The sequence below is a fragment of the Agelaius phoeniceus genome, chromosome 13 (assembly GCF_051311805.1).
Source record: "Agelaius phoeniceus isolate bAgePho1 chromosome 13, bAgePho1.hap1, whole genome shotgun sequence".
Lineage (NCBI taxonomy): Eukaryota > Metazoa > Chordata > Aves > Passeriformes > Icteridae > Agelaius > Agelaius phoeniceus.
In genome coordinates, this window is record NC_135277.1 from 15513298 (window position 1) to 15533290 (window position 19993).

At 42.3% G+C, this 19993-nt stretch overlaps 2 protein-coding genes across 8 annotated transcripts in view; both read right to left on the reverse strand.

Moving 5' to 3' along the window:
• HERC1 (HECT and RLD domain containing E3 ubiquitin protein ligase family member 1) overlaps window positions 1-8143 on the reverse strand; it is a 102462-nt gene extending 94319 nt beyond the window's left edge. Inside the window, exon 1 of one of the 4 annotated variants that reach the window (XM_077185755.1) lies at window positions 8002-8143. The gene's annotated coding sequence lies outside the window, so the exon portion shown is untranslated. Of the gene's footprint in view, window positions 1-4355; window positions 4438-4897; window positions 4915-7356; window positions 7446-8001 lie in introns of those variants that run through there. The other 3 variants (XM_077185757.1, XM_077185758.1, XM_077185756.1) reach the window with 3 other exon arrangements.
• A 221-nt stretch (window positions 8144-8364) lies between these two features.
• Window positions 8365-19993, reverse strand: part of DAPK2 (death associated protein kinase 2) — a 38204-nt gene continuing 26575 nt past the window's right edge. For 2 of the 4 annotated variants that reach the window (XM_077185766.1, XM_077185767.1), the window contains exons 8-10: window positions 19376-19528; window positions 17825-17870; window positions 15253-16917 (exon numbers count right to left, since the gene is read on the reverse strand). In XM_077185766.1, coding sequence (XP_077041881.1) covers window positions 16282-16917; window positions 17825-17870; window positions 19376-19528 — 835 coding nt within the window. In that variant the 3' untranslated portion in view covers window positions 15253-16281. Of the gene's footprint in view, window positions 12117-12635; window positions 12717-12892; window positions 12983-15252; window positions 16918-17824; window positions 17871-19375; window positions 19529-19993 lie in introns of those variants that run through there. The other 2 variants (XM_054642107.2, XM_054642108.2) reach the window with 2 other exon arrangements.

Here is a 19993-nt window from a genome sequence, read left to right on the forward strand (position 1 = left end):
AGTCTACAGCAACGAAAAGAGCACAGACATGGGCTCTTCCTTTGAAGGAGGACACTGAGAAGGATTTTCAGGTTTTGCAAAGACAGGAATGCTTAGATCTAAATAGAGAGAGAGTGCAGCATAGGTCAAAGCTCCTTCAGAAGAGCATTTGGTAGACACCTGTAACCCTGCCCTTCTGAGAGCTCGGGGTCAGACTTTTAATTCAATTCTAGATGTTCTCCTCTATCTGAAAATAATGCTTTGTACAGCATGAGAAATCAGGCTGTGCTGCACAATAGTTGGACACAGGAATGTGACATGGGAGAAGGAGTGCAGGCCAATATAGGACAGGAAACAAAGGACAGCCATTGGATGCCAGCAGAGCAGCAGGGTACAGCTCAGGCGTGCTGAAAGCAATTAGTGCCATGGACACGGGCCAGCCTGCCAGGCCAGCAGCCATCCCTGCTCCACAGCTACAGGGCATCTGCACTGCAGCCTGACCCAGTGCCAGCCTGCCAGGCCAGCAGCCATCCCTGCTCCACAGCTACAGGGCATCTGCACTGCAGCCTGACCCAGTGCCAGCCTGCCAGGCCAGCAGCCATCCCTGCTCCACAGCTACAGGGCATCTGCACTGCAGCCTGACCCAGTGCCAGCCTGCCAGGCCAGCAGCCATCCCTGCTCCACAGCTACAGGGCATCTGCACTGCAGCCTGACAGTGCCAGCCACGGGGCACCTCCAAACACAGCATGTCACTCTCTAGTTTGGGATACTGGAACAGAGAACAAAAAACACCGCCGAGCAAATGCCCAGCAACTTCTCACAGCAGTGAGTCATCATTTCTGTATCTTAACTATGAAGTGATCAGATGCTTAACTGCCCTTAAGGTACAGTTCAGTAAGAAGTTAAGAAGGTTTTAAGCCTATATTTAAAAATAAGCTTGAATCTAGTCTTTTCATAAACATGCTCGATTTTTGTGAGCAAGAACCAATGTGACAGAACAAGTCAAGTTAATGAGTGTCTTGCTCAGCCTTAGAGGATATTTCACACCATTCTGAAAGCTGCCCACGACTAGACAATGCTCAGACACCATGTACAAACATGGTAAGGGATTTTAAATAGAATACTGTAACAAATTTGCTAGTTTCTTTTATGTGTTAATTAGCTAAGCCATTTGAAGAGCACATACATTATTATTACAATGCATGTCAATTCTGCTGATCTTTAGCATTTGGATCAGAAGAGATCTTGGCTGACGTTTTAGAGCTCTACACTTTCTCTGAAATCACTGCCCTCAAAATCACTGTCCTATTTACATTTTGACTGAACAAAAATCAAAAGTAAACAGTGTGTCACTTCCAAAGTACTTAAGCCTTAACACGAGCTTGGGTGAAACCCACAGGTCTGGCATGAACTGTGCTGCCTGAGAACAGCTTCACTAACACACTGTTTCAACAGAGCATAAGAAAGCTGCTGCACTCAGTAGAAAGAAAAATTGGTAAGGAGAGCAAATCTGTACTTCATGCAATTAGAACGATACTAGGACATTAACATGACCTTTCTTTTGGCTGGCAATAGCTGTACATAGCTATTAAATACAGGAAAAGTTTACTGTAGATAAACATTATGAAAGCTTGATTAAAAGCAGCTGCATAAAAATTGATTTGAAAAGTACATAAGATTTTATAATTTTCCCATTTTTTTAATTTGGTGGTTTCATATTTTTCTTTTTTTTTATTTTTTAACAAAACATCTGTGTAATCTTTTGTTCCCTGTTTCTCTAGGGAGTTGTTAAACAAAGCTGCTAACAAGTACAAAAAAGCATAAGAGGCTGGGTAGGGTAAGGGAGACCTGTGTGAAGGAGCATTTAAACATTCTTAGCTTTCCTTTGCTACCAAATAAAATGTCTTAACTTGATAACAGATGAACACTAGTGTTGATTTAATACAGAAACTAGCTTTTCAAGTTCATTTTGCTCAATTTCCCTAGTTTCCATTTCTTCTGAGACAAAGAAATATATTCTGACAGATAGTTGTAGATTTTTTTTTGCCTTCAACTAAGCAAGTCACACATTTTGGTTCCCAAGCAGATTTTTCTTGATTTTATTAATTATATTTCTTAATTACTGCACATCACCTTGCAGGTTTGAGTTTAATTAGTTTCAAAGCAGACTGAGATAGACGCTGGTCCTAACCAAAGCCAAGAGAAATAACATTTCAGCTACCCCTAATAATACTTACTAGACAATGGTTTAATTGAACTCCCTAACAATTTTTTTTTTTATTTTGTCAACTGCTTTATCAGCCTTAAATTCAGGTGCAGAGATTCAATACCCAAAACACCTTTCAGAACCCACTCTGGGGTCCTGGCACAAGTGTAATGCATAGCACTGCAAGCATTGCCATGTGAGGTGCATTTACTTGAGTCAGAACCATCTGTGCTGCTCACAAGCAGTGGAGAAAAGTGGAAAAGGGCTCATTTACTCATTTAAGGGCATGGGTTCTACCAGCTTGCCAGGAAAGCCCCACTGAGCTCATCTGATGCTCTAGTAGGAGACATGAACAAAGGTACTAGAATACCTGTTTTGAAAGGTGTCTTTTGGGCCCACAAAATGCAACTTTTTCTGGAGGAAAATTTGTTTGCTGCAGTCGTAGAAGAGGGACTTTCACTGATTCTTCCACTAGGGAGTGGAAAAGAATCTAATTCTTTTCACAAATGAAAAGTTCACTGGGTGCAGAGTCAGGAACATAGGCCAAACCATGTGGGGACTGCTTGAAAAGTCTCCTTTAGGCACCCTTCTGGAGTCCAAAGGATTCCCTCCATCAGCCCTGTTACCTGTGGGACTGGGAATCCCACATTCCTGTCAGTGCCATTTGGAGTGATAAGAATTTTATCACTCAGGTGTTGCTTCCAGGCTACATTTTGTGGAAGTGACAGCAGAAGGAGAAGGAAATGCTACATCCACCACAGCCTCAGAAGAGTATTTATCTAGCACTAGCAGATAAATGACATCTTGCAGATCAGAAGTACCTTGCCAGCAGCCTCCCCTTAACCCTACTGCATACTGGATATCTGTTAAGGGGGCAAAGAAGGTGTCTCCCCAGTAATGACCATTCAGACAAACAGCATCAGACCCCTTTAGCCATGTGCCCTGGATCACTCACCAGAGATACACAGAGCAGCTCCTGGACAGTAGCAGCACCCCCAGAATTCAGCCCTCTGATTTTTCAGCACGTTTTCTAAGAAGCTCTAATGCTCACAAAAACACTAACAGGGACAGGTGAGTCCTCTTCCTTGCTAAAATTCACCTCCTTGACTGCTGATCTGTGTCCCCCAAAGTAACACTGTTCTGCCAGAAGTTCCTGCAGACCATGCAGTTTATTAAAGAGCAGGCATCCCCTTTCATATGAGCAGTAACAAAGGGAGAGACAAATGCTTCAGATCCCAGCAGCTAGTAAATACTTTAATTAATTTCAATTACAGAAATTGCCTGAAGCTGAGGCACTCAAACTGCTAGTGCAGGTTTTGTCATGAAGACCCCGCCCCAAAAGGCACTGAAAGTCATGTCCCAGACTTGCAGGCAGCATTGCCATTTTTCTCACATTCAGGTATTGCTGTGCTTTTATTTTCGTATAAGTTGAAATTTTTATTGCCCTCTTCTGTTAATAAGAGTTTTCTAGCAGCAGATACTTTCAGTGGTGTGAGACCCTGCTTGGTCTACCTTTAAACTAGACATAAGTTACTTGCACAGACAGTTCCAAAGACACATGGACTTGGTATGACATCCAGTGGTGAAAAAGCCTCTATTTCCCCACAGGGCTTTTTGCCCCATGTAACTGGTACTTATCATGTAACTGAACTTTGCAAAAGTGAAACCCCCATCTGAAAATTCCATTAAGTTTTGCTTTACTCAGTGGAGCCAAAGCCATTAAACAGAATAAATGTTCATGATCATCAATGGGGAAAAAAAATTCTCAGTTCCATTTCTAACAGTCCATAGCCTGTTGATTTACAAAACAAACAGAATGAACAGCTGGAATTCTTCCAGTGACTTTTAAAAGAAATAAACAGTCAGTGCTCCTTGAAATGAAAAATCTGTGTGGAAGTAGAGTTTGGGGTGAGGAGAGCAAGACAAGAAATCTGCATCAAAAACAGTAAGAAAGGAACTCACAAACTCTCCCAAACATACTCCCTTGTTTGACAATTTAGAAAGGTGTACTAGCACATTTATCTTCATTCTGCTCTCTAGAGATTTTGTTCAGAGGTCTTTCCCTTAAGGTTCTCTTACTGAAGATCACTGCTGTTTCTGAAACCCCCCCTCCCTGTCACATCTGCCCCAACCCATACTTTCCTAGACAGAACACATGCATTGAACTTACGGTTTCTGCCTCCTCAGCCCTTATGATGCAAAAAGCAAACTTTTCATTTTCATGAAAACGGCATCATTTGTTTCCACAGTATTTTATGAAAAGCAAAAGCTGGCAGACTTTCCTTAAGAACATATGGATCTCAGTGATAAGGCTATCTCCAGCACTTCATCTGTGCCACCTCAGGTGCACCCCACCCATGTTTGGCAGGCTCTAAGAATCTGCCACTAAGAACAGCAATTCTGATATGTGCTCATGTTCAAAACCCTTGGTGTGACTCTACAATTATTAATTAGCATATCCAACAAACTGCATGCCCTCTGAGGTGCATTCAATCCCTTCAAAAAAGACACTGAAGGGCACGGACCTACTACTCCAGGTTAAAATAAACAACTGCAGGTGCTTTTCCCCACCACTAAAAAAAAAATTTAAACAGCTTTTCAAGTGCTTTTCAGCACCTCATCAGAGCCTTCAAATCATTCCACACATAATAGAAAAACATTTCCAGAATTACTAATGGGCCCTAGATAACTCAGAGAATAAAAAAGGCATACCTGAAACCTAACTCCTCTTTGGAGGCTTCTTTCCTTCAGTGCTGTACTGGACCGTGGGAGAGTGTCTGCCTCTGGAGGCAGCCCTGAACTGTCACCTGGAACCAGGCACCAAGCTCCTCCTGCGCAGATGGCCAAGTGCTTCAACACAGCTACAGAGGCGCTGCAGCTTTTTTCTCGCTCCCTCTCTGCGAGGGAGGCTGTTCAGAGCACGGGGAGTGAGCGTTTGTCACCACCCTGGTGTTGAGGGCTCTCAGCTGAGAAGGGGTGAGACCTCTGGTAGCCACAAGGCACACAAGGACAGTTTCTGTATTTTAGCTCAAATGCCTTAAGCACACGCCATGGTGTGTGACTAAATGGCCTCAGCTTTCAAAGCAAAACAAGGGGACGACACCCATTGGCTCTGAGCATTGAGACCCAGGAAATCGCTTCTGGAATGGAGCTGCTACAACTAACTATGAAAAGAAACTACAGGAAGGAAACAAGCGGCTTTTGCTCCACAGAGCAGAGGCTTCTGAAGGACAGAAGTGTTCAACTTCACTGTGTGCAACTGAGACATCTCTGTGTGCAGAAAATACAACTGTCCCTCGTGAAAGCAGCACCACCCAGGTTCCTCTAACAGCAGGCTTAAAAATTCTGTATTTACCAACTACAGCAAAAACTGAGGTCCTTGCAGCTCCACGTACATGACTATTTTTACCTCTCCATCAGTAACACCAGGATACACTCCTCAAGAAAATCATAAATTGTCTTACATGCTCTAGAAAGCCCAAAACTAGAGAACTTAATAATTTTATACAGTTTGCTCTGCTAACTAATCAGTCATTTCATAAGCATGGTTCCATTTACAATGGCGTTCCAGTCTCAATATAGACTCTGCATTAATAACTTTGGGAGATGGTATATTCTCCTGCACATTATACTTTTTCCAGCGTTACACACATCAAATGGAATAGCTCATGAATTTGGGCCTTAGGATTAAAAAAACCCAAAACCTGTAAATGTAGGTCAGTATTTGCGTAAGAGCACGACCTTGGGCCACAAGTCACAAGTCTGTTAACCAGTTAACCACAGGTCTGTCAGCTTGTGACCCCTGGCATGACAGACCATGTTTGGTAATTGATCTGCCCCCACCAAGTGGCTTTGGATCCACTTCAACTCCACAGCCTCCTGCTTTATGCCATTCCAGATGTCCTACAGAGTCCTGGAGAATTTCTTCCTGGCAGAATAACCAAACTTCAGGAAAGGATCTGGACTCTCTAGTTCGTTGATTTGCTCCTAGGAGCACAAATCCAGGCACACACACACACACACTGTGCAGGGCACACTGCATATTGAAGTACTGGCTTGCAGAGCACTCCTGTGCCAGATCAGAAAAGCCATTCTTCCTGCTTTGATCCAGGTGCAGACGCCGGGAAACAGAGCACTCCAGATGACAGAGCAGCATCACATATTGCCAACTTTTCATGATCATGAGCTTTGAGTCATTCACATTGCAAAATCAGACCTCGCTTGTTGCAGACTTCTGAGGACTTAACTTTATATGCTACAGCTTTTAAAGGCCCAGCATGCACTAAAACAAGATTAAAGGCTCAGCACCAAGACCAAACCTCCATCTTTATGTTGTTTTCTCTTGAATTACATGACTAGGACTAAACCAAATGTAGCATTTCCTGTCCTTTGCTAGCTGAATGAGAGGCTGTAAGCTAAAAACTAGAAAGGCTTTTCCACATTTCAAAACAGTAAATCTAATTAAATTCAAATTTAATAACAATACATTACAACATGTTTTACGTAAATAGAGTAAAAAGATTTAAAAGGTAACTGGATTACCTAAGAGCTTCTTTTTACCAAATAATTGTTATATTAAGACAATTCACACACACACAAGATCCTTCAAACAATTATATTTAACAAAGCATTGTACGTAGCTCACAAGGTTCATCCTTGGGAAAAGCATTTTAGGAAATACTGATGTGGCACCACTTTTCTTAGGTTTTCTGTTGAGTGGATACATCCTACCCTAAAAAGGCTGTGACTGAGCACAGTTCCAAGTAGAACAGGAAATGTCACACCTCTGAGATGGATGGCCACAAGTTGTAGCAAACTGCTATAAAAAGCTAGTGCTCAGTGACAGTCTCTGCACCAATCCCTCAAAAATAACAGCAAATATACCAGCAATGACACTGTGAGGAGACTCTTGAACAGGCTCTGGCACAAGGAGTTGCAGGTAGAACCCAGATCCATGCTTAGACTTCTGGATCACCCATGTTTCTGATGTGGGGTACACTGCATACAGGGCATGGTCACAGATCCCTGTCTGTGTACACACCAGCCCCAGACCCACAGCCAGATCAGCCATTCCTTCCCATCTCCTCAGACAGCCAAAGCCCATTCTCCACTCCATCAGGGCTCCCCAAGGCTTCTCCTTAATCCACCCTTCCCTCAGCAAAGTTACTCACTGTGACTTCTTGTCCATTTGAAACCTTCACGTTCTCAACTCATCAAGAGCTCTACCTCAGGGCCAAACTTCTGCCCCTGAGCCTCAGCAACACACCCGGTCAGTCCAGCAGGGGTACAGGTGTGGCCATCCCACACAAGCCTCCGACCCTTTGCTGCAGTATCGCTTCATCAGGCTCATGATCACTTACAGGCAATGGTTCCCTGCCAGCCCTACCAAGTAACAAGGTGCACCTGTCCCGCTTTAACTCCTCTCCACCTGTCCCACTTTAACTCCATGAAATTTGCACGCTGAAAATTAGGTATGACCTACCATCTGAGCACCAAAGTTATTAAAGTTTGAAGTTCATATGAAGACAGAGGAGACATTTATGTGAGCAATACAGAATGTCAGCCAGTTACAGTGATCATATAGAAACGAGAGAGGGAAAAGAAATGCTTCCGAGTTCTTTGATTCTCAACTGAACATTGTTAAATATATTCCCTGCACATACAAATTCCTTGATTTACATACAAGTATGGATAGGAACAACAGCTCTTATTAAAAGAAAAAAGGAGGAAATGAAAGTAAATGGAGTAAGACAGCACAGACCAGAGGCGAGGGCAGCAACAGCAGAGCTGCTGGGCTCGGCAGTCGCTAGGCTTACCTCGCTGCCGGGGGCGCGGGACACCGCTTCGAGCTGTGGAGCCCCGCTCCTGAGGGGGAAGCCCGGTCTGTCGGGCCCATCAAGCCCTCTCGGACCAAAAGGCGAGCCGGTGCCACGGCGGCGGCTCCTCCGCAGCCCCAAAGTGGCCCTCCCGCCACCTGCGCCCCGCTGAGCCCCCTCACCCCCAGCGGGCCGTCGCTGCGGGGCAGGGCGGCTCGAAACCGCCCGGAGCCGCCGGCCCCGGCCCGCTCCCTCCCGCGGCCCTGAGGCGCTGCCGCTTCCCGCCCTCCTGGGCTCCACAGCTGCGGCTGAGGGGCCTCGCCTCAGGCCCCGGTCTCGGGGAAACACAGACACACACCCGTCCAGCTTTCCAACATTTTATTAGCAAATAACAAATATCTTTGCCATTTTTGACAGTCTGTACTATTTCCAGGCACAAACAAACAAAAAAATTAAAAATCAGTGTTTTTCCTAATAAAAAATATATGTAGATTAAAAAAAATCACTACTAAAATAAGAATAAAACTAGCCAAGTAGCCATACAGCCATACTTTAATAAAAATACTTGCAGGCTTTTGTGGTTTCTTTTTGGTTTTTGTTTTTTTTTTTTTAATTGTGCTTTTTCTTTTTTTTCCCCAGACTATCACTTAATTTCCAGGTTCCCTAATGCAAAACAGAATAATACATAGAAAATGGATTTTTTTTTTTTTCTCCCAGCAAAGCAGAAAATTCTTTTCATGTTCCCTTTCCTTCCATGTAGTTCTTTTTTTTTTTTTTTTGGCCCTTTAGTGGAAGGAACCTGTAGGTTGTTGTTCAAAACGCACTGGTAGTGGATATCAGATGGAGCCCTGCACGGAGCAGGTGTCCTGCCAGGGCTGGAAGCAGCACAATTACACTGTGCCTCCCTGAGCAGGCTGAGCTTCGCCTCATGGGACACACAGGGCACTGAACACAGAGAACATCGCAGCTGGGAAAACACTGTAAAGCTTCCTACTGCATCACCAGCATTAGTCCTGAGTACAAGAGATCCTACACTCGCAGCATGCTCCTACCTGGAACAGGCAGGGAAGAGTTTGTGTGGACACGAGTGCTGCGTGCTGTGGTTGCTGTGCAATGAAGGTGCTTGGGAGCCACGTGCAGTGACTGAGTGACAGAGAGAAAGGCCTGGCCTTAGCTAACCTGGGCACAAAAATGACTGAACAGTGAGCTGTCTGTAATGTGTTTGTTAAAACACCACCTTACATCTTTATAAAGGTAGAATTAATAAGCCAGAGCTTCATACAGCCTTGCATTCTGTCTGCCTTTCTGCTGAGTCCCATCTTTCTCAATAGTTGCTAGGATTTACATGAGAATAACCCCATCTCCATGACAGCACAATCCTGTTTCAACAACCTAACACCTATTTTAACCAGGGCCTAATTTTCAGAAGTGTAATTTACATACACATCCCACAATCTCAAATTTGAAAACCAAAGGTGTTTTCAAAGTCCAGAAATTCAGAAAAATACCACTGGCTTGGAGTCTGTTTGGTTTTCCACATCCTTGGGAAAGCAGAAAGCAAAATTTGGTAGGTAAGCTGGGAGGCTTTTTATCCAAATATCTATTTTTAGTGTTCTGTTTATGAAAGATTCCCTCCAGACACTGCCATGGTTTAACCCCTGTTGGCAACTAGACCCCACAAAGCCCCTCGCTCACCTTTCCTTGGCCCTCGTGGGGAGGAGAATTGGAAAGCAAACCTCAAGGGTTACTCTGAGATAAGAACAGTTTTGTAGTTCAACTAAAGAAAAATATTATAATAATAATTAATAATAATGGAAAGGAACAGAGAGGAATAAACCCCAGGAAAGCCAAGTGATGCACAACACAACTGCTCACCACCCACAGACCAATGCCCATCCCTGAGCAGTGACCTGTGGCTCCCAGCCAACTCACCCCAGTTTACATACAGAGCATGACATTCCATGGGCTGGAATATCCCTTGGACCATTTTGGGTCAGCTGTCCCTGGATATGGTCCCTCCCAGCTTTTTGTGCACCTCCTCACCAGCAGAGCATGGAAAACTGAAAAGTCCAGGCTTATGGTAACCACTACTTAGCAACAACTAAAACATCAGCATCTTCTCATCAACATTATTCTCATACTGAATCTAAAACACAGCACTGTACCAGCTACTAAGGAGAAAATTAACTCTATTCCAGCTGAAATTAGGATACACTGAAACTTCAGGTTTCCCTATTACTGCTCCCTCTTAATACATACTGTGACACTTTTTGAGGATTCTATCTCAAGAATTACAGAGAAAGTTCAGAAATATACCTTTTAATTGAATATGAAGAGGAGCCCATGCCCTGCACCTCATCCCTTGACCAGCACACGTCACAGGCTATGGCAGCACAAGATATAAAATAAATAGAAATTCAGTAAGTAGTATAAAAATGCAGTGCCATATTTGCAGAAACATTCACTCTCCAGCTTCCACAATTCATATATCCACATTCTCTTTCCTTTCCTCCAACTTTCCCAGTCCAGGATCAGCTCCACATCCCTCTCATACTCACTCCTCTCCACTGCTTTTTTCCCACCCCCTCCTTCATTTTATGTTTCTTCCATCAAATCCTATGTTCTGCCTCACCTCCAAAGCTTCTCATACATTTCCTTCCTTTCACAGAAGTAATTTCTTACCAACTGCATTTTAGTCTCCAACTAAGCAAGGATACAAAGTTACAAATATAAGTAGCATATTTTTCTTTCTTTCTTAGAAACTGGAAGCCATCACAATTAACCTGATACTAGTTTTCAACCCCTTCTGCTCTAAAACCTCAGCCTAAAGGTGACAAGTGTAAAGCCAAACAAAATCAGTTTCCTCGTCCATTATAGTTGTTTCTAATAGACTTGCTTTCTGATTTTTAATTCATTAAATTGCAAAATAAATAGGAACTTCTAACAGCAAATACATTCAATGAAAAAATACCCTAGTCTATGCACATTTTTTGGTACCAATTGAACAATACTGGCTTAGAAACTAATATATTTTAAATGATGCAACTTCCCTGTGCAAAGATATTCCATCAATATCAAAGTGCTTATTTCCTCAATTTTGGATACAACTCCCTGAATAAAATACAGATGTCTGCAGTCTGGGTTACATGTAAACAGCACCTATACAAACAGGTGCTAAAGAGTCTCCAATTTGCTGAAAATAAATAATATTGACAGCAATAACAAAGTCTAATAAAGACTATTTCTTCGCATGCTTTAGATTTATAAATGCTCTTTTTTTTGGTGAGGCATCCTGTCATCATTCCATGAAAATGTTCTATTTGAGTGCATGTAAATCACTACAGAATTTTTTTCTCTTTTTCATCCAAAAATTGCCTTAGCCTACCTCAGTGCCACAGTCAGTTGCACTCACACTAACAATGAGAGTTGTGCTAACCCTCAGGCAGAGACCATGGCCAGAGCACAGCTCTTGTTGCATTTCAGAACTATTTAGTGCCAGGTTCACAAAATCAAGGTTATGATATGTAATGACATTGTGATCTTCTTTTCAGTGGCAGCAATAACAGAGTACTGCATACAGCTAACAGAACCTGTCAGATACCTGCCATCAAATATTTATGCTATTAACAATTGTAAAAATTGAATTTAAAGAAAATCCTTAGAGTCACTAGCAATTCCCTGACTGAAATAATAATGCCCACAGTCTTAACCACGGTGTGGAATGTGAATTACTCTGCAGTAAAGATTGTCAGTAGAAACCCTACACCCTGAGTGCAGTTGACATCAGTATCACTGAAACACTCAACATGTAAAAGCACTCCAACTGGTGCTTGTGCTGTAGCATTTCCTGGGGAATCTTGATTCCCAATTTTCTAAAATGCTTAGTAGGCATTTAAGACCATCCAAGTTGTTGGGGTAGTTTGAGAAGCAAGAAGCATCATACCAAGGACTCAGACAAGAAGTCCAAGTCTGCTGCCAGGGCTGCTTGCTTCAGCAAGGATGAAAGTTTCCTGTCTCCTGCCCATGGAATTCTCATCCCATTATGATATGCTGCTTCTCCTCTGAGGAGGGGCTTTCCTTTGTGAATGATCCTCACTGTCACTTTCACAGTTTCTCTGAAACAGAAAGCCAAAAAGTCTCATGTAAATCAGATACCATGCTCTTGAACATGCTGTTCCAATATGATCAGTATCATCTACTGAGAAGAGCAGAGCTAATAGAGCCCATAGAGCTTCACTTCAGAAGGTCACAGGCAGTGCCAGGGTCCCCCACCCTCCATCACAGAGCTGGGCACAAAGCAGAGAGCTCCCCTGCAATTGCTCAGATCTGTCACACCCCACGGTCACTGCCTGTGATCCAGACATCATCTGCAGGCTCCTTGCTGCTCCTTTACACAATAATGTGCTTAGCCCCTTGAAGGTTGATCAAGTCACTGGCTCTCCCTGCACAAGATTCCTGTCACAGTAACAGGACATACAGCAGTATTAAAGACACAAATGATGCCATGGTCCCCCTCTGGTTTCCCACTCCAAGCCACTGCTGTCTTGTTGGGCTGTGCATCCATGAAGGACAGCAAAAATGAGTGCACAGTAAGACCAGCTCTTCTCTTCTTCCTGTGTGAGGAATGCACCTACCAAACTCTCATCTTGTGCCAGGACCTTCTTCACCAGCGAGCGCGAGAAGTGGTTGCACAGTGAAACAACGCGGTACGAAAGCTGTGCAGAGAGGGAGGAAAACCAATCTGATCACACATACCCAGTGCAGACATACCCAAACACATCTCATTCATTTACTGCCTATTACAACTTAACATTCAAGCTCTATCTTGCCCTCTGATCCCACCAGGCTTGGGAAGCCCCGTGTGAGGAGGATTAAAGGTTTGTTGTCATACCTTCCATCGCCTTCTAGCATATTGCCTTTTGAAGTTTTCCATGTTAACAACAGATGATTTCCGAACCAAAGCCTGTTGCTTGTCCGTGGGCTGGAAGATAAAAGAGCAATTTTATTCTTCAGCTCCCTTTGGTACATAAAATATGCAAGATATCTCATGTGAACTGGAGCTAGCTGAAAGAAAGCTGGGGAAGCTACAGATTCATACAGGTTTTTTCATACAAAAATAATTAAATCTAGCCCACTCTGGGCCTAGACAGGACCCTTTTGATCACAAATAAAATCCTAAAACTAGTGGGTGCTAAGGCTATGCTTTCACTTTGTAAAGTTGCTAAGGTGCTTCTCATGCACACCTGCCCCATGTCCCTTTTCTTTAGATGACATCACTGTAATAAAATGGAACAAAGGTAGCTGTCATGTACTATTAGTGATAAGGATACATGCTATCTGAAAAAACTCAGGTTTGTCCTTTAACCATAGCCAGAGTATGACAGCACAAGGCATTGACACCCAGGCAATAATTACAATATCTGACGACTGAAAAATAGGAATAAAGAAGAATATAGATCAGAATTCAGACATGTGCCTAGTGCTTTGGATGTCAACCTGGTGTTAAGGAACAGATGTTCCACAAATCCTGACACAGTCCTTCTGAAAATGAAGCACATTTCAATTCCAAAAGTACCTCAAAATTTGCATAAATCTTAAAACCAAATCTGACAGATTGCAAGAAAGAAATGGTTCAAAACCAGATCAGACAAGAGTGAAAAGAGAAAGGCCAGGAATCAGCCCTTCAAAGAGTATGGGGTGACAACCATTCCAGCCCTTCTGATCTGCGTATGTAGGAGGTGGATAACACAGAAATATTTGTACTGAACTGGACTGCAATGCAGCCAAGCCAGGCACCTGAAACAGCAAGAGTACCAAAGGAGAATGGAACACACATCAGTGAGGATTTAAACATCTTTTTCAGCAAAATAATTTAAAACGTTTGAGACAACAAATTCACTCTTCTCACCAAATGCTGTAGGTTTAGCATTTTTGCAGGTATCTCAGCAGCACTTAAAGAAGCCAAGCTATCAGCTGGGCCCCCTTCTCATTTAGATGTACACACCAATTGCATTCAACAGAACTGGGACAATTAAGCATTAAATATAATTTCCTCACGCTGCAAACAGCCAGCTTGGTGGAACAGGCAAGCAGAAATCAATTTGAAGTGGAAAAAACATCACTGGCTAAATGTCAGCTGTACAATCATGATGAAAAATTTCCCAGTGCCCTTTCAGAACCATCACCGACTCTAAATAACTCACTTTACTGCAGAGTGCTAATAACCACCTCTTCATTTTAAGTACCCTGCAACCCAGTGACCTTGTCATTCTCTCAAATCATCAGGATCTCTTCTCAAAAGCAGTGTGTGATTAGCCTCAAGGACAGAGTCACAACAACATTGCCCTCACCCAAACATGCTCAGGAACAAGGTGGCCTCATTTAATGCTCCTTCTCATCGTGCCAGTGCATTTGTTCATAAAGAAAATCAATATGAACAAATAATATGAGATCATGGCTGAGGGGAGGCAGACTCTCTTTCTTGAGAGTGTCTTCTGCAAATTCTAAATCCCACTAGGCTTTAAGTTACATTTTAGGAATTAAGGCTCTCTCCCCCTGACAATAAAATCCTGTGTTCCAGTTCTCCTGGACAGGTTTTAGAATGGATCTTCCAGCTCAAAGAAACCTGCAGAAGCATTCTGAAACAATAAAAAATGGACACATGCAAAATGCTCAATCCTATTTGTCACAGTAGAGCCCAATTCTCCCCAGCCATCAGCGCCAGCTTGCCAGGGTCACATCCTGGTTATTTACACTATAGAAGCTTTTGAAAATTTCACATATTGTGCCAAGAACAATGACACAGAGAGCACATCCAGTCTCCATCCTCCTTCCAGGACAATGATGGGAGCAACAATATCCCAAGTGAATAACTATTTTCACAATTCTGAATTTGCATCAGCCTCTGCACATCTTTGTGAGGACATAGCAGTAAATAGGTCCACAGTACTCTCCAAAAAATTAGATGAGAGTATGCTTTTATCTTTTTATCTCAAATTAGGAAACATTATTCTTAATCATGTTAGGAAGAACAACAATTCAGTTTATTTAGGTCATTCACTTCTCTGCAAAAGGAGGAGGGAGGAGGGGCAGTGAAAGATATACTCTAATACATATATGTAAAGATTCACTCTAGCTGGATTAGAGCTATTATCTCACTGATTCTTGTAGTTGCACAACAGTCACCATGCAGCAAATGCCCACAGAAACTTGGCTTCTTTTTCAGTCACTAACCATCAGGGAACAACTCCATCCTGCACAAATAACTATTTATTGTGTTCAAAAATGAGACTGGTACATCTGTGCATATTAATACAGGATAATCAAACGACTTCTTTGAAATACAAGACAGCAGGGCATGATTCAAGTCTGGATTTTCTTTTACTTTGTAAAACCTAAGGAAAAAAAATCTTTATAGCAAGAACACTGATCTCAATGCCACATCATACATTAAATTAGTTGTAGCTTTGTAATCTTCTTCAACTGCAGAAAACAAACCAGATGACTATATTATCACTAAGTCTAAAATTGACATTTGCACTGCAAAATTGCACAATCATTTGATCATTATAAGTTCCCAATGGTGTCTTTTGAATAGAATTTCTTTGGTACAGGACAGGAAACTCAGCTGTTGATCAATCCTTTAGTTTAAAATTCACCTTACCTTTGATGGTAAAAGAGTTCACTCTGCACAACTGGCCTAAACACTAATCCTTAAGTTCTTCATTGACAGCCATTTCACAGCAAATTTCCACAGTATCAGCTAAATTACTACACCATTTGCTTTAATTTACAGATTTAACCTTTACAAATATTTGTATCATAAGGTGTATAGAACTTTCTGCAGCAGGCCTATCCAACTGTTTCCAGCCAAAGATGCTATAAGGGGATTTTTTATTAGTTTCCAGGCACCCAGTTTCTAGTAAGTACAGACAGACTTATTCTTTATTCCACATTAATTACCTAGTAATCTTTAGGAACTGTAATACACGATGCAGAGTAAAATATAGGCAATACCAAAAGTTTTGGCGTTACATGTGTCCATACCACTGTGATAATCTTATTCCTGCAAGTTCAGACACTGAACACAACAAAAAACCAAAATTTCAACACTACAAACCACGGGGAGATGATGGCCTTGGTCAGCAGCTTGTGCAATACATCAGAACTTCTACTTCAATTCTAGGTCATGTTTTTGTGTAGAATCTCTGGACCAGAACCTTTTTAAACTGATGTACATTGAAACAAGCAACAAACCCTGCACTTAGCCTGATCTCAGTGTTACTGATGGGATTCTGTCACATCAAGATTCAACCCTGCAAGGAATTCTTCACAGCAAGATCTATTTAACAGCTCCATTAGCGATTCATTAATATCTTTGTTGAAAACAGAGTGAAAGTTTCCATTCACACAGGCTTCATTTTCCAGTTGAAAACTGCTCATTAACTCCTGTACCCACTTGATTTCCTCAGCAAGCTCCTGTCTGAGGGATTCATAGTGGCTCTGCAGCTCAGCGTATTTCCCGCACACGCCTGCGAGGCTGGCGCCGACGGCCTCGCTGTCCTCGTGCAAGTGCCTTTTCAGGGACTCCATTTTACGGTACTCGTACTTCAGCTGGGACAGCGTGTGCCTCACGCTTTCGCTCTCTTCTTTATACCAAGCTTCTTTCTCATTATAAATGGAAAGCAAAGCATCCATGTCCTCCTGCAAGGAATCGTGGGATGCAGCCAAGGTGCTGAAACCCTGCTCCACACGGGAAATGTCCTCTACAATGCGGGCAAAGCGCTCAAAGTTGATGTAGGTGTTGTTGGGGGGCATGCTCGAGTGGCACTTTATGGTGTACTCCCTCAGGCGTTTCGTCTTCAGCTGCGCATTCTCCACCTTCTTGTTTTCCTGGACTTTGGTTTCATCTTTCAGCTGGTGAGTCGTCAGACAGAGGAACCAATATTACTGAACATTTACAAGACTGCAGCAATTCAAAAATTCTACACAAAGGATGCAGGGACAAAGGGCTTCCACAATGCTGGGAGATTCTTTGCTCACAAAGATTTTCCTTCGTGCATTTGATTAAAAGAAACAAACACCAAACATGTAAGCCCAGAACTGAATGTGACAAATGCTTTCATTCCAATGTGGTAAGTGCAAACAACATGGCTGCAATTTATTTTCATGCTAATTTTTAGCAATTAACAGTGTCAAAGCTATCAATATTTGTAGGAGGAAAACCAACAACCCTAATACCACTCCAACTAATGTTTTGTGCAATGCAAAGCAAAACCTGAATTTCAAAAATCCTCATTAGTCATGCTGAGACTAGCTAAATGCATTTTCAGTAAGAGACTTATCCACATAAGCAAGCAATGTTTATGATGAAAAAATACATACAGACACACAAATGTAAGCAAACCAGAACATGGGGTACATAGCAGTTCTCTCTCCAGAGAAATCATATTTTCTATATTGATTGCAGTCAACTCTCAAATCCAGAAAACATGAAAGCCAACACCCAGTATATGCCCATGCAAGCAGAGAGGAATGGAAAAATGCAAAGCCCAGTCCAATATGGGTACTGTAATGTACAATAAACATCAGAGCTTTGTTACTCTCTTTTTGAATGTTATCATAATAAAGGAAGTAATTTGCAGAAATCCAAGGATTTGGTCAGACCCAAGCAATTTTCTCCCTGTACATCTCTTTGAGTCACCCAGCATCAATCACAAAGTACTTAGGGGGCAGTTTTCCATTTAACACACTGGTAAGAGTGAGAATATGATCTCTGCTTCGCTCTTGGAAAAAAAAGATCTTTTTCTTTATTCAGTCTTACCGTGATCCATGGATGAGACAGAGCTTCCTGAATCGTAAGCCGCTTCCTAAAAAACAACAACACAAAAAAACCCCAAAGACTTGAATGATAAATACTTGGTACAGAAGTCCATTGACCCAAACTCTTCCTGGGCTTCCTATGAAGCCTTTATCAGGATAATTCCAGGAAAAACCCTCAAATTTCAAGTTTATGTTTCTCCCTGAGGCACACTGCTTGTGTGCAGTTTAGTTACTGTTCTAAACTTCAGCAGGTAACTGTCCTTACTCCGCACAACTTTAATTCTTATTTCATCAAAATCTACCTGTAGTTTTGTGCACTCTTCCATAAAAAGTTATACAACATTCCTTTGTTTTGTTCATCTGATGTGCTTAGAAAATACATTCTTGCTATACACCTTTGATACATCTGTGTCTGAATCAACAGTAATTATAGCAAAGCTGTCCTCTGGAACACAGTATTACAGCACTGCAGGAGCTGTTGTTTCCTGAAAGCAACATTTCTGAGAGGAACACAGCAAACCTAATCAAAGTGGATCAAACCTAACTTCCTTCTGCATTGTAGCAGTTTGGTGAACAGCATGTTAAGAGCACTGAGAATCAAAGACAGAAACACAGCATTGCACAGGCACCATGTCTGCACACAGGACACCTACCAACAGCACTGACTTCTCCTTGGAGCTGCTAGACCTGTGCAAAACTCATCAAACACCTACTCTACCCCACACCCAGGCCTGATGATTTGCAGAAATCTTCACTGAACAGCTCCTTCTCTCTTGTAGCTATTTTCTCCCCTAATGAAGCCAATTAAAAAGAATCACAATGGTCTGACTTTCCTCCAGGACAAAGACGGTTACAGGGAAGGAGATGCTACCTCGGTGTGCACTTTATTGAAAGCAAGTAAAACAAAACTAAACTAAACTAAAAAAAAACCACACACACACACAAAAACAAACAAACAAACAAACAAAAAAACCCAAAAAAAACCAAAAACCAAAGAAAAAAAACAAAAACCAAACAAAAAAACAAACCCCCAAAAAAACAACAAAGAAAAAACCCCCAAAAATCCCAAAAACAATGGTTCCTGTAACCTGGAAACAAAGACCTGCTTAGCTGTCACACAAACCCTAGGTGACTGCCACAGATACAGAGACTTAGAACAACTCCATATCAGCACATGTACTGATTTTTCTGGCATTGCACCACTGGGGGCGTATTCTGGGATGGTATTGCCTCCTTGGTAGAGTCGTTCATAAGAAACTGAAATAGTGGAGTGGTGGTTACCCTGAACTCAAGATTGTGCACATCATTTCACAGCCTATTGTGACAGCTTGACTCAGGTGAGAATTCAGTCCTGAACATGGCATTTAGCTGAGGAGGTTTGGTTCCTCTCCTCAGAGTTTCTGGATGCAGTGATTAACTAGATAACAGCAGCATCCACCTGCCTTGCTCTTGACTGGCAATACATACTGCAAGAAAAGCTTTTTCACTTGTCAAGCCACATTTCAGCAGGTTTATTTTAGAGATGAATGGGTCTTTCTGAATCTTTGCTTACCGTGTATCTTTCACCAGTAGTTTCTGAATAAAGTCTTTTGCTAGGTCACTTGTATTGCTGAAAAATTCTTCATCAAAATCGTAATTCACAGCTGTGATGTTGGCAAGTGTTTCTTGTTTAGTTTCTCCAAGGAAAGGTGATGCACCACTAAGCCTAGATAAGCCAGAAAGAGGAATCAGTTGGTAAAATAAACAGCAGAAATCCCCTAATGAAATTACAGTGACCGTGGAATACACTCTCAGGACATTTGTGGCTCTTGTGTTGAAGCAGCTCTGCCATGTAGGAAAAAACATGGCCAGCTTTGGCTCACTACAGCTGTGGCTCACTTAGCTGAGCCAGACTTGCATTGAAAGTCTCTAGTGGAGCACTAATGCATGCACACAGAGAGAAATGCACAGATTCTCCTCTCCTGAGTGCCTCATTTAAGTCATTGCTAATCAAACTAGAAAAAGTTGCAGCTCAGGAGAGTCTCTATCCCTGTGAGCCCACAAAGTCTACCAGGCTGCAGCTTCTATAACCTTCAAGCTGATAGCATAGTGTTTCTCTAGTTTTTCTTCAGGAAGGAAAAGCTCTGCCCCTACTTCTTTTCTCTCTGCAAAGCTGCTGATGAGTTCTCTG